The 15,221-nt window shown below is 37.5% G+C and overlaps 1 protein-coding gene across 7 annotated transcripts in view; it reads right to left on the bottom strand.

The window, feature by feature from the left end:
* si:ch211-212k18.6 overlaps nucleotides 1–15,221 on the bottom strand; it is a 53,993-nt gene that overhangs the window by 23,294 nt on the left and 15,478 nt on the right. For 6 of the 7 annotated variants that reach the window (XR_012383225.1, XR_012383226.1, XM_073908254.1 and 3 more), the window contains 9 exons: nucleotides 12,710–12,918; nucleotides 12,419–12,558; nucleotides 12,221–12,331; nucleotides 9,676–9,840; nucleotides 6,501–6,624; nucleotides 6,155–6,358; nucleotides 5,041–5,912; nucleotides 3,535–3,674; nucleotides 3,329–3,457 (listed from right to left, as the gene is read on the bottom strand). Coding sequence is in view for 5 of the 7 variants with exons in the window: in XM_073908254.1 (XP_073764355.1) it covers nucleotides 3,329–3,457; nucleotides 3,535–3,674; nucleotides 5,041–5,912; nucleotides 6,155–6,358; nucleotides 6,501–6,624; nucleotides 9,676–9,840; nucleotides 12,221–12,331; nucleotides 12,419–12,558; nucleotides 12,710–12,918 (2,094 nt within the window). In the remaining 2 variants the exon portion in view is untranslated. The remainder of the gene's footprint in view (nucleotides 1–3,328; nucleotides 3,458–3,534; nucleotides 3,675–5,040; nucleotides 5,913–6,154; nucleotides 6,359–6,500; nucleotides 6,625–9,675; nucleotides 9,841–12,220; nucleotides 12,332–12,418; nucleotides 12,559–12,709; nucleotides 12,919–15,221) is intronic. The other variant, XM_073908258.1, reaches the window with a different exon arrangement.

Genomic DNA, 15,221 nt, shown 5'->3' with positions numbered 1-15,221 from the left:
AGAAATTCCTTAATTATCTGAAAAAAACCTTACCCTTGTGTGTTGTTGGGATGATTTTGAGTCTTAATTTGGCCACAACTTTCTGTGTTTCAGCAAGTGGAAGGATTTTTGGTGACAAATCTTGTTTTAACACATGGGTAAATGCTTTGAAAGTTTTCAAAAACTCTAAAAACACACTCTGGGCAAATTTACTATCCTTTCATCATGTTTGAGCTGTTTTTGCTTCATTGACTTCCATTATAACAACATTTTTTGATAGCCAATATATTATGTATTCTTGTTGGTGGTTTTGCCTGTTGGGAAGAGGTACAATTAGCATTTTTTACTATCGTAAAAAAAGAGCTTAATTTCTGGCCTTCATATGGAGTATAGTGAGTGTGTGGGAGAGTGTAAGAGAGAATTTTGCACACTTACCTTGATATGTTTGAGAAACTCAAAATAAGCCATTCAGCTCTCCGAACAAAGTAAACAAAGCAAGTGTTTATCTATACTATAATTTGCTGTCTTACTCTGTAGAACTCCATATAAAATCCAGAGACTTTTTGCACAGGCTATCTTTAGAGTTAATGGTGCCAGCTGATGATCAACTGTAAAAATGACAAGTGTTGCCTCTTTCCAACAGGGAAAACCACAAACAATTAAGAATGTGTCGTTACATGGTGTCATGACTTTGCAATCAAAAAAGGTCATTATAATGGGCTAAAAACAGCCACCAATATAACGAAGTCAATCTATAGTCAATTTGAACAATACACAAGGGTTAACTGGCAGTCAAATTTTCCACAAAGGTCTGACTTTGCAAGACAGAGAGCTGTTCAAAATAATTAAAAACCATCAGACACTAGATTTTCCAGATGAATACCGAAGAGACGAAGACTATTTTCAAGCACAGTTAGAAAAGTTGATCTTTCCAAATCTGTGAGTTTGAGAATATTGCACCTTCAAAAAGACTGGTCCTCCATCAAATGCAAGACAGGACAAAAATCTCCCTAATACCCTCAAATAGTGCACTGTAGTTAAAAGTGAGTCAATATGTTTAAGACTGATCTTTCAGCCATCATACAGAATCTTATTTTAGACTTTTGTCATAAATCTCTGCAGATTTTAGAGCTGCTCATTCAATTTGTAGGCCAAACAGAGAGGCTAATTCATTAAGTGCTTCATCTGAATTTTCTTATGGGTCTCCAGAGTGACCCAAACACTATTTGTTGATGACAATACTTCAGCAGAATTTACTTAAGATGTTCTGAAGCAAACTTATCACAGTTAAACCTCAAACATTAATATTAAAACCATGTGCCTTAAGATCGCTATTGACATAGCAGTTGCTATGTAAAGACTCCAACAGCTGTGCGCTCATTTCATGTGACACACCAAACCACATGAATTCACTTCCCATTTCTCAATGCAGAAAATGGGTCATGGTGTTACTGTAGGAGTATCAAGAGCAATCCAAGTGTTTAAGAATTGCAGTTCAAATAAAATAAGCAACCCCCCCTTTAAAAAACAAAAAAGGTGTCATGTGACAAGATTTGGAGATATTTCAACCGCTACAATACTTGGTTATCACATGTGCAGTAATATTCATACATCATTATATATATATATATATATATATATATATATATATATATATATATATATATATATATATATATATATATATATATATATATATATATATATATATTAAATGTAATCAGCTTTAGGTATTAATCCTTTAAAAATACATTTTAACATTTTAAATTGTGTTTTATTTAAGTATGAAATTATATAAATATGTTTTTATTTGTATTTGTTTTTTTTAACATATTTTGGTTTCTTGCCAAAACAGTATTTGGAATTTTTATTTCATTTTATATTTATTTTGATTGATTTCTGCTTTATTTCAACACATACAATCATTTTATTATTATTATTATTATTATTATTATTATTAGTAGTAGTAGTAGTAGTAGTAGTAGTAGTAGTAGTAGTAGTTATTTATTTAAATTAAAATAACTGGCACTTAGATTGTGTTTTTTGTATATCTGTGCGTTTGTCTCTCTCATTTGGAACAAATTGCAGTATTTAGGTTGCTTTGGTATGCAAATCACCACATATTTCAGGTTAAATAAAAAAAATCCAATATAAATAATCTAAAAAGTATACTATATTCAAAAGACACCATAAATATTACAATTTGTGCATGGCAAGTTTTTTATGCATTTGTTTAATAATTTTTTACCTCTCTATTTAGATTTAGTTTCAGTTTGAACTTCTGCTCTATTTTAACATATACAACTATTATTATTATTATTATTATTAATATTAATATTATTATTAATTTAACGATAACATGTTTTTTTGTGTATTTGTCTCTCTCATTTGTAACCAGTGTTTTGCTTGCTGTTTTTTTTTTTTTGTTGCAATATTTAGGTTGCTTTGGTATACAAATCATCACACATTTCAGGTGAAAAAATATCCAATATATATAATCCAAAAAAAAAAAATTCCCAGAGATGGGTTGCGGTTGGAAGAGCATCTGCTACGTAAAAACTTGCTGGATAAGGTGGTTCATTACGCTGTGCCGGCCCCGGATTAATAAAGCCGACAAGAAAATGAATTAATAAATGAATAATCCAAAAAATACACTATACACAATACACACCATAAATATTACAATAATTTTTTTTTATAATTTACAAATTACAAATTTTTATGCATATGTTGCTATCAGCTTATTCATAATTTCTTTATACTTCCAAAATTATTCATCTACTTCACAAGCAGTATAATTCCCTTTCTCAATAGATAAACAATTAAAGAGTCTGCTCATACGAGCGGACGAATCGTTGTTATATTTACTTTGTTAAATTAACTAAGATAATCATGAATAATCATAATTAAATAATAACTTATTATTATTAATCATTGATATTCATGAAATTGAGCTAATTTAGTTGATTATAGATGTTTTTCATTTGAGTTTTAGTTTGAACTCTATTTTGTAGGTGTTGAAGTCCACATTGCGCAGAGTACCAGAATGTGAGTTTATGTGCATTTCAGCCTGTAGTTCATTACATAAGAACTGTTGTCTGAATATGGTACCTCATGAACGTACAGTTCAGGCCACAGTTCCTAATTGCTTATAAACCCCAACCACAGCTCTAATACCACTTTGGAAAATCCCAAGGATACCCATGACTCTAACATGTCAGTTATTAGAATGCAACCTGATCTGCGCTGCATGCATATGGCACTTAAAATACATGTCAGGCCTTAGATACAGATTTAGTCAAAACCAGTTTGATTGGTTATACTAGGAAACTGAGCTTAAAATGTGTACCTGACAGGAGTGTGTGCATGAGTCCACCTGGAGGAAGCAGGCAGGTGTATGAGGGCACCAGAACGGGCAGAGAAGAGCTTCTGCACTGAGCTAACAGATCATGAAGGAAGGAGAATCGTCTTGGGTCACCTGGAACAACACATACACTGAGATGTGAGTTTGACACATGTCTGCAGGTATGGGTCATTTTATGCTTGTGTGTGTACCTGAAGTTACGGGTTTGTCTTGGCAAATTATCTGCTCCAAACGACCCAGGAGCTGAGATGCCAGCTGGCATGGGTCATTCAACAGCACAGAATGAGAAAGACTCAAAACTTGAGCCAAAACAGCAACGTCCAGAAGATCTCTGTAAAACACACACAAACAAACACACACACTTGTGTATTTATATACTCTCTTACAGCTTGTTTACATTTAGGACAATAACTATAATATAAATAAACATATTTTATATGGATTCTACATTCATTCACTCATTCATTCATTTTTTTTTTGGCTTAGTCCCTTTATTAATCAGGGGTCGCCACAGCGGAATGAACCACCAACTTATCCAGCTTATGTTTTACGCAGCGGATGCCCTTCCAGCCGCAACCCATTACTAGCAAACACCCATACACTCCCAATCATACATATCCAATTCACCTATAGAGGGCGTCATGGTGGAGCAGTGGGTAGCACAATCACCTTACATCTAGAAGGCCACTGGTTCGAGTTGGCATTTCTGAGTGGAGTTTGCATGTTTTTCCCATGTTGGCGTGGGTTTTCTCCAGGTGCTCAGGTTTCCCCCACAGTCCAAAAAAATGTGCTAGGTGAACTGAATAGGCTAAATTGGCTGTAGTGTATGAGTGTGAATGAGTGTACTGTATATAGGTGTTTCCCAGTGTTGGGCTGTGGCTGGAAGGGTGCGCTGTGTAAAACATATGCTAGATAAGTTGGCGGTTCATTCTGTTGGGGCAACCTGATTAATAAAGAGACTAAGCCGAAAAGAAAACGAATGAATTTACCTATAGTGCATGTCTGTGGACTGTGGGGGAAACCGGAACACCTTGAGGAAACCCATGCAAACACAAGGAGAACATGCAAACTCCACACAGAAATGCCAACTGACTCAGCCGAGGCTTAAACCAGTGACCTTCTAGCTGTGAAGCGACAGTGCTACACACTGCACCGCCTTGGATTCTACATTATAGACAAAAACACGACAACTGTGACACTAACAACATGGCTGGAATCCCTTTAAAGCGCAGCCACATTTTTACATTTACTCACAATTTACTCAACCTCAAGTGTTTCCATGCCTTTATGAGTTTCCTTTTTTTAGATTTTACAAAACAAGTAAGTGTCAATTTTTTTAATTAAAATAAAATACCATACAAATATTTTGTATGACTCTTTGAAATTTCCCCTTTTATACTTTGATCCAAACTGTTTAGTTTTGTTGACTGTCGCTTTAAATTTAACTGAGATTTCCAAAAGAGGGCGAAGCTACAAATGCCAGTGCAACAGCTTAGGGGCAGATTCAAAACAGGACTAATGTTATCTCTGTGCAAAATTAATGATGTCAAAAAATGGCTAAATTCTCACACTGTTGCCTCTTATAAATGTGATTTTTGCCTACTAGATCACCACCTTTAGCATCAATTTTTAGTTTTTGCATGATCTTTCTATCCCATTAACCCAATAATAACCAAACAGTGATTAAACAATCATACTTATCCACAATGACAGCCGCTTTAAGGTCCTCCTGGACGTGATAGATGGACAATCCCCACAGTTTATGCAGCAGGAACTCGTAGTTAAACAGACACTCAGTGAGCAAAGGAATGATCTGCCCTGAGTGGATATAATGATACGGCAAACAGTGGAGTTTGCGCAAATTAAACACATAGCACCTTCTTCCTCTCTCCTTCCTGATCCAAGCCAACGGTTGAAAAACCTGGCTGTTCGGAGCACTCCCATTGAAATAATCAGCAAAGTCTGCATGGACAGCTTTTACAGAGTCTTCTGTTGGTGCATACCGCTGTAATACAACACAACAAAACTCCATGTGAGTCCAGCGTAAAACCCATGTGTCGTCACTTTCCACTTCTGTCATGTAATCCCTCAAACTGTACAAAAGTCCTGCCACAAATGCATAAGGCACAGGGGAATATTTAGAACCTGGAAGCGTCTGATGATGCAAACTCGCCATCTCGCGCTTCACATGACCATCGCATCCTAAAAGCACCAAAAGTTCCTCCTCAGCGATGCCAGAGCGGGACAGTGAAATGAGCAAAGCCAAACGTCGTACCAAACATGACCCATACTCTCGCTCTAAACTGACTAGGACGTTTATGAAAAGCTGATTTGGATCCTTAGGGATGTTGAGATTGTTTTCGGGTGTGAAGGAACTCCATTGTTTGCTCTCTGCATAGGCTAAATTGAGGTAGAGAGGAGAAGGGCAGGATAGGCAGGACTGGGATAAAAGCGTCCACTGGTTTTCTGTTAGCTGGCGTGAGTCTGAAGATAATCGTGATGCCAGTGCTGATGTGATCTCCTCATGGTGAAGAGCAGGTAAAGACAGGACAGAGACCTTAACCTGAGACTGAAAGAAAAAGAAGGATTCAAATTGAATATATATATATATATATATATATATATATATATATATATTCAATTTGAAACAATTTTAAAAAATAATAATTTACAGGGGGGCTAATCATTTTGACTTCACCTGTATATCAAATTGTAATAATATTTCAGGTTTAAAATAAATGCAGCTTTGGTGAGCATCAGAGACTTTTAAATGGGAGAGTAAATCATCCTCCATCATTTGCTAATGCTTACCTGTAGAAAATGAGCACATTTAGAGTGTGTGCTGGCAGAAACAACAATGAAGACATGTGGCAGAAGAATATCACTGAGCCAGGAAAGGTCAGCTTCATGTTCCTCGCTCAGATTATCCAGACCATCCAGCAGCAGGGTCAAGGGCCGCTCCTCTGTCACCAAACCCAACAATGAGCACAGATCGCTGGACAACTCTGACAGAGACTGAGGGGGAAAAAACATAGACTGCATTTCATAGTGCAACACTATCTGTCAGACAGATAAACAATCTCTCAATATCGCATATCCAGAAGGGTGTAGAAGACCTTTATGAATATTTGATGTGTCTTTTAAAGTGTTTATGTACCTCAGATATCTCTGTTTGAAGGCTGTAGATGTTGGATAACTGAAGGCACAGAGTCTGGAGGAGCAATCGCACATTTCTGCTGTCAGATGTCAGACCCACAAAACAGGCCAGCACTTTGACATCCCTAAGAAAGAGTAAACCATGATTATTACTGTTACTTATAATATTAATATTGAGTTTTTTTAAATAAGGATTGAAACTGAGCAAATCCTCAAACACTAGAATGGTTATGTAAGCCTAAAACATTGTAAAGTTTGCGGTTAAAGTTGTTTTTGGTTAATCTTTTTATAATACTTTTTATTTGCCAAGTATTCTTTAAATGATTTAATAAAATTTCATTCATGCTGCCTTTTACGAACAAATGAAGCACCTTTGAGATTTCAATTTATCAAAGAATTAGCCACTAAACGGACAAAACGTAAAAAATACTTATGTTTTCTCGTGAGATTAGGCTGTATTTACAAAAAAATCTCACAGCGAAGCAATTTATAATAAGAATACATTTATCTTAAGCATTAAATAAGCATATTAAACTCTATAACATCAGAAAGATCCGACCCTTCTTATCTGAACATACAGCTCAACTCCTTGTACAAGCTCTTGTTCTCTCCAAACTGGATTACTGCAACTCTCTACTAGCTGGGCTTCCAGCTAACTCTATCAAGCCTCTTCAACTGCTCCAGAACGCAGCAGCACGAGTGGTTTTCAATGAACCTAAACGAGCACATGTCACTCCGCTGCTAGTCCGTTTGCACTGGCTGCCAGTTGCTGCTCGCATCAAATTCAAAGCTCTGATGTTTGCCTACGAAGTGACTTCGGGCCTTGCTCCTTATCTGCTCTCACTTCTGCAGATCTATGTGCCCTCCAGAAACTTGCGTTCTGTGAATGAACGTCGGCTCGTGGTTCCATCCCAAAGAGGGAAGAAATCACTTTCGCGAACGCTCACGCTCAATCTGCCCAGTTGGTGGAATGAACTCCCTAACTGCATCAGAACAGCAGAGTCACTCGCTACTTTCAAGAAACGACTAAAAACTCAACTATTTAGTCTCCACTTCACTTCCTAATCTGCAATTGCCTCTCTGAATATCACACTAACTGTACCCAATTTTTAAAAAAAAATAAATAAAAATACTAATACTACTAATACTTTCCTTCTTAGACTTTACAGACCTGAAACTTGCCTATAGCACTTATTCATTGTTGCTCTTATAGTTGTGTAAATTGCTTCCGTGTCCTCATTTGTAAGTCGCTTTGGATAAAAGCGTCTGCTAAATGACTAAATGTAAATGTAAATGTAAACTGATTTCTGATGGATCATGTGACCATGTAGACAGAAATAAATAAAATGTATACACATATTTAAAAAATATATAAAAACCGCTATTTTACAATGTTATAATATTTAACAAAATTACAGTTTTTACTGTATTTTAATAAAATAAAGTTAGCCTTGTTGAGCTAACTAAACTGTTTTTTTTTTTCAAAATCATAATTAATTTAACCCAGGCTTATTATGGATACACACCCCTGTATACATTTTTGGAGAGTGCAAAACACGTCCTAGGAGGCATGTAGTTTTGCAGTTTTTGTTTTCACAAATCCACCACAGGTCACGGTGTTCACTTTTTCAGATCTCAATTTCCTCTCGTGAGTGCCATTCGTGCCTGCTCTTCTGACGTAAATAAACCAGAGGCTGCTGTGGACTGACTGACTGACTGACTAACCGACTGAAAGTGCACTAAAAAATCTTACTCAAGTAAAAGTACCATTACTTGCCCAAAAAATGTAGTGCAAGTAGATTAAAAGTATCTGTTGTAAATATTACTCAAAATATAGCCCTTTTAAAAGTACTCAAGTGTAGTGAGCATTACAGTGTGAAAGGATGATGCATTTACATGCAATTTGCACAGGGATGTGTAAACATAACATTCTGTAGTGCATTTAGTGATCTTCCTATGTTCGTTTCTTCCATTGTTTGTTTTGTCCTTTTTTTATTCATTCGTTCCCTCATTAATTTGTTCCTTAATTTGTTTCCTCATTCATTCGTTCCTTCATTCTTTTGTCCCTTCCTTCATTTGGTCTATTGTTTGTTCGTTTGTGTCTTCCATCCTTCGTTCCTTTATTAGTTTGTTTCTATGATTGCTTCTATCATTCGTTCAGTCCTTCCTTTGGTCCTTCTTTCCTTCTTTAGTTCGGTCGTTTCATCTATTCTTTGATTGGCCCTTTCTTCCATTCCTCATTCGTTCCATTTAGTGATTCTAGAAGATTTTTGACATCTTTTTAGACACTTTAATGCTTACAAGCGGTTAGCTGCATTTATAAAGCACCCATGTCTTGAGGTTCTTGATCCAATTTACTTCCTATGTAAGATTTGATTGGACAGGAATCACAAGACTGATTTTTCTACTTTAGCCAATCACCATAAAGAAAGAAAGAAATAAAGAAAAAAAGAAAGAAAGAAAGTAGTGACTGCAGGTTGAAGGAAAATAGTGGAGCAAAAGTACCAATACAGCACTAAAAATGTACTCAGTAAAAGTACACATTTTTGAAACTACTTGGTAAATTACAATTCCTAAGAAAAAACTATTCAGTTACAGTAATTGCAGTATTTGTAATTTGTTACTTTACACCACGATAATGTTTTCAATAGCATAGATTGACCAGCGCCCACCCACTTTCCTAAACCCAACCAATGGTGTTTTCAAAAGCACAGATTGACCGGCGCCCACCCATTTTTTAAACCCAACCGATAGTGTTTTCAAAAACCTAGATTGACCAGCGCCCACCCACTTTCCTAAACCCAACCGATAGTGTTTATAAAAGTCCAGATTGACCAGCGTCCATCCACTTTCCTAAACCCAACCAATTGTGTTTTGAAAAGCACAGATTGACCAGCGCCCACCCACTTTCCTTATCCCAACCAATAGTGTTTTCAAAAGCACAGATTGACTCGCCCACCTACTTCCCTAAACTTAACCGATAGTATTTTCAATAGCACAGATTGACCAGCGACCCACCCACAAATTGCAGCCATACAAACCTCTGGCTACGTAAATCACGCTCTCCAGAAATTTATACAGGGATACATATTTTTACAATGAGCCCCTGTTGATTAAATTTTATCAACTTCAATCTTTTGAATGGCAGTGTATTTTTAATAGTTTTGTTTGCCTACCCAGGTATCCAAGTAGGTATTAGCTGAGCCAATTTGGCAAGCGTCGTGCTTTTTCCAGACCCTGGTTCTCCAACTATCAGCAAAGCATTCAGGGACAATGATGTTGCTTCAAGTGCACTTCTTACTTCTGTTAGAAAGTTCTGCCTGAACGCAAAGCCCTGTGCTCTAATGTGGAAAAAAAGAAAGAATATTTACACTGCCTAGCCAAAAAAAAGGCACTGTTTGGATTTAAGCGAGCAAATACTTGAGAACGTCTATGGTTGGATGTTTATTGGAGTGATTAATATGTTCCTGCCTGTCTTACATTTGGCAGCAACTCTTTCAACTCTAACTGACCCATTGTGTAGCTTTTTACTCCTTCAGAAGATGTATCACCATTGGCATTTTCGAGGTTAGCAATAGCCATGTTTATCAGGCTCAAATGAACAGAAGGCTTTATTTTCACACACCTGAATTGACCACCATTTGACCTGAATGCTACTGAACGTCTTGAAATGTGCTGGAGTGATTTAGAGGGGTTTTCCTCAAGGTCATCTTAAGGCCAGGACACACCAAGCTGACAGTCAGCCTTCAGTATGTGTCTCAGTTTCCCATTGGAGAGTGTTTGCCTGATTCAGCATGAAAAATTAGCATTGGCTGTACTGTAAGTGAAAGAGAGTTCTCTGATTGGCTGTTCAGCTATGAATGCTTCAAGTGCACTTTTCACTTCCATCAAAAAGGCACTGTTTGTATTTAAGTGAGAAAATACTTGAGAAAGTCTATGGTTGTATCTTCAGTCTATGGTTGGATGTTCAGTCTATGGTTGGATGTTCAGTCTATGGTTGGCTATTCTATGATTCTATGATTGGCTGCTTGGCTACAAATCAGCAGGTGAGAACAAGAGGGAACACAAGAATTGCAACTAAATTACAGCTGCTTCTTTAAGCATTTGCAAAAAATGTAGATAATCAGGTTATCAGATATATTTGCACCAATGGCTCACTCTATACGTGAATGCTGCTTTGTTTATGGTTTGTATGCGTGCAGCACTAGTTCTGGTTTCCCTTTGTGGAATAAGAGTACAGACTAATGCCACTTAGCTAGTGTTGTCACAATATTGCAATTTTGGTACCAATCGGTACTGAAATTTTTAAATGTCCATTTTCCGCTGACATTTAATTAAATATGTTTCTAAACAGCGGCGAAGATCCGCTAATCTGTCTACGAGTTGACATATGAGTTATCCGCTGATGACCTGACTAATTTTCACAGTTTTAAAATGCTCCAGTGTCCGTGTATTGGCGTTTGCACTCAGTGAACAGAGGTGAAGAATGGTGAACTAATGACCTTCATGGCCAATCACAGTCATTTCTGTTGAGCATGTGAACACAGTGGCAAATCAGCGCTGTTTAAGAATGTGCTCAACAGTACTTAAATGTTAGCAGGAAATTGACTCTTTTTTACGATTCAGTACCGATTAGTCCCGAAATTGCAGTATTGTGACAACACGACTGCCACCTACTGGTATGGAAAGATATCCCCTCTCACGCAGGCAGAAAATGTACCATCTTGTTTCATTCGGCTGTCATCTGTTTGGTGTGTTCATGAGCACTTTTTTGGTCCAGATGGAGCCGATGTGAGGAAACAAATCAGTTTTCATCAATGCTACAGAGTGTTTTCTGGGTTTTAAGGATTTTTTTTTAGCTTTGATCATAGTGTAAATTTGTCATGGCGTTGCTTTGATAAACTCTTGTCACCTTTTCTTGTAATGACAATGGGAGCAAACCTGCTATCTGATTCTGAGGCATCCAGTTTTGACTATCTAAAAATAGTCTTCAGTCTTTAATGGACTTCAGGTCTGTCACAGGTCAGCTACAGTGTGTGTGTAAAATGAAGCCTGCTTTCACAATCTGAACCCAGTGAATTTTGGCATTGTCATTCTCGAATGTGACCACTGGATACATCCTCCAACATGTTTAAGAAGCTACACTACAAAAAAAGGTGTTTTCTTACTTAAACATGTGAATTAGAAGCAAGACAAAAACTCAACATCTAGAAGCATTTTCTAGGCAAGCAAAACATATTATCTTGTTTCCAGAAATAATGCATCAAAATTAAGTTTTTCCATAAAACATGTAAAATAATCTGCCAATGAAGTAAACAAAATAATATTGTTTTTGCTTTGAAATAAGAACATTATACGTACCACATTTGGCAGATTATTTTGCTTTTTTAAAAAAAAAACTTACTTAAATTTGACAAATATATAATTTCTGAAAACAAGACAATATTTTTGCTTGTCTACAAAATGCTTTTTGACTTGAGAATCTTTAAATATTTTGATTAGAAACAAGAAAAAGAACTCTAAGCAAGAGTTTATTTTTGCAGTGTAGGTTCTACAGTTAGAAAAACAATTGCTTGTCAAACAAAGCCAGAAACATTAATCCCTTGCAGATCTAGTTTGTTTACTTAAATCAAACAGTGACTCAGTTTTTTGGCCCAAGCAGTGCATGTTGCAATTCAAAACGAGTCAAACACAAAAGCCATTTCGCAATTCGTAACTCACAATGTTTTCCCAAATCTGACATGGCGCTGAATCTCTTCTTGAGTTTTGAGTCTGGAAACCTCTTTCCTCTGCATGTCGAAAGATCCTTTAGGCTGACGGACCTGCATGTGTCTGAAGCAACACTTTTGAGCATGGCCTGCCTGACGGACAGTGATAAAGTAAGATGACAGGAATAGAGGGATGATTGTGAGCTCTTACCTGTTGAGGGAAGCAGTGATAGTGCGCTGGAAGTGAGAGCAAAGGCGGTCCACATAAAACTGATGAGATCTGTTGTGTTTGGCACTCAGACCTTTCTTTCCCCAGCTGACGTTTGTCTCGCGGATGTTAGTGTGTCTCAACTACAAAATAATTGGCAAGATGATTACTGTACATATTAGATACAAGCCAGAATGATTATGGAGTGAGATGGATGGATGGATGGATGGATGGATGGATGGATGGATGGATGGATGGACGGACGGACGAACAGACAGACAGACAGACACATACCTTGAGGTGAATGTTGCGTATGAAGCGCTGCTGAGCTTGATGAAAGGTTTGGTTGATTTCAGGTCTTCCTTTGTGCAGGTCTATAAACTGTGACGCATGTTCGTTCTTTAGGTTGTACAGAAGGTCAGTGATGATCCTCTTGTAACAGTGGCTGAACTCCTCCGGTGGCTGCTTCCCTCCAAGACCCTGTTCCACTTCCCGGTCCAGCACTAAAACATATGCAACAACTCCATTTGCATCTGTTTTCTTTCTTTTTTAGAGATTTGCTTTTGCTTTTATGATAAGTGGACAATATACTGACAGGAAGTGGAGTGGGAGACAGAGGGGGGGTGGGATCAGGAAAGGTCCTTGGGACCGATCTTACTAAATGTCTGCGAGATATTAATATGTGGATGACCAGTAACTTTTTAAAGTTAAATCCCAGTAAAACTGAAGCCCTTCTGGTTGGCTCTAAATCTGTTCTTTCTAAAGCTCAATCCTTTACTCTAGCTATCAATAATTCTCCAGTAAATTTTACAACTCATGCCAAAAGTCTTGGTGTTATACTAGCTGGTATGCTTTTGTTTAATTCACATATTAGTAATATTTCACAATCTGCCTTTTTTCACTTGCGTAACATTGCAAGACTTCGCCCTTCACCATCCCAACAAAGTACTGAAGTGCTTGTACATATGCTTTAGTTACATCAAGGATTGATTATTGCAATTCCCTCCTATCTGGTATCCCTCTTAACCAACTTCATAGATTACAGTTAATCCAGAACTCAGCAGCGAGGGTAGTCACCCGCTCGTGTGCTTCTGAACACAAAACTCCAATTCTCTTTCACTTGCATTGGCTTCCTGTTCTTTATCGTGTACAACCTGGCACCCGTTTACCTCTCTGATTTTCTTCACTGGTACACTCCTCGGCGCTCACTGAGATCTTCTGCAACTGAACTGTTATCAGTTCCAAATTTTAGGATGAAATCTTTTAGCTGCATAGCACCACAGTTATGGAATTCCCTGCCGTTAGATATTCGTCAGGTGGACTATCTCCAATTTTTAACATGTGTTGACTATCAGAGAGTAAAAACAACATTTTTTTTCTATTTTGGACAGTTAAAAATAGTGTTTGGGACATTTCATGTGCTGCAAAACAGTTGCGGGATGACACTGTATGTCTGTAACAAAACATAAAACATTCAAAGTATTTTACTGTAATTAGCCACTTAAGAGCTACAATCTGTTATCCACGTATGTGGCCACTAAAGCGGAGGTTGGAGGTTAATTAGGCTGGCTTGTCAAAGCCAGACTACTGAAATGCTATTTAAACTTATTATTATTTTTTTTTTTTTTATTAATCTTCTGAGACTAAATTTCTAACTCTATCTCCTCCTAGAGCTTTTGAGCTATTACCACCAAACTTGCTCCAGACCTCCAAACTATTCTGACTCGTGTTGCTATGTCTCCTCAGACTGATCCGACTTTCGGTTTTCCGAAAAACGTCCCGGGACTGTCGGAAAAATCCCATAGGCTTAACATTGGATCAAACTTTGTGAGCTCATAACTCTGCGTCAGACTGTCACACAGACTTCTAACTGGGCTCATTCAACTCAGACTATCAAACTGCCAATGACTGATCACCTTTAAACTTTCTAGCCACGCCCTAGCAACCACTTTTGGACCCTAGTAACTGTCCCATAGACTTCTATGCAAAAGACTCTCATTGACTTAACATGGGATCAAACTTTATGAGCTCATAACTCTGCATCAGACTGTCCTACAAACTAATGGCTGAGCTCATTTAACTCCGACTACCAAACTGCCAATAACTGATGAGCTTTTAACTTTCTAGCCACTCCCCTAACTACCACATACTGCACCCTAGCAACTGTCCCGTAGACTTCCATTCAAAAGACTCTCATTGACTTAACATGGGATCAAACTTTGTGAGCTCATAACTCTACATCAGACTGTCATACAGACTAATGGCTGAGCTCATTTAACTCAGACTACCAAACTGCCAATAACTGATGAGCTTTTAACTTTCTAGCCACACCCCTAACTACCACATACTTCACCCTAGCAACTGTCCCGTAGACTTCCATTACAAAAGACTCTCATTGACTTAACATGGGATCAAACTTTTTGATCTCTTAACTCTGCATCTGACTGTCATACAGACTACCAAACTGCCAATAACTGATGAGCTTTTAACTTTCTAGCCACACCCCTAACTACAACATACTGCACCCTAGCAACTGTCCCGTAGACTTCCATTACAAAAAACTCTCATTGACTTTACATGGGATCAAACTTTGTGAGCTCATAACTCTGCATCAGACTGTCATAGAGACTAATGGCTGAGCTCATTTAACTCAGTCTAGCCAGCAGCCAATCACTGATGGCCTTTTAACTTTCTAGCCACACCCCTAACTACCACATACTGCACCCTAGCAACTGTCCTATAGAATGTAATTAGGTGTGCTATCGAATGCTTATAATTCTAACATGCTAATGACATGCCAATTATG

This window comes from Danio rerio, chromosome 7 (genome assembly GCF_049306965.1).
Source record: "Danio rerio strain Tuebingen ecotype United States chromosome 7, GRCz12tu, whole genome shotgun sequence".
NCBI lineage: Eukaryota > Metazoa > Chordata > Actinopteri > Cypriniformes > Danionidae > Danio > Danio rerio.
This window is presented reverse-complemented; position numbering and strand designations above follow the sequence as displayed.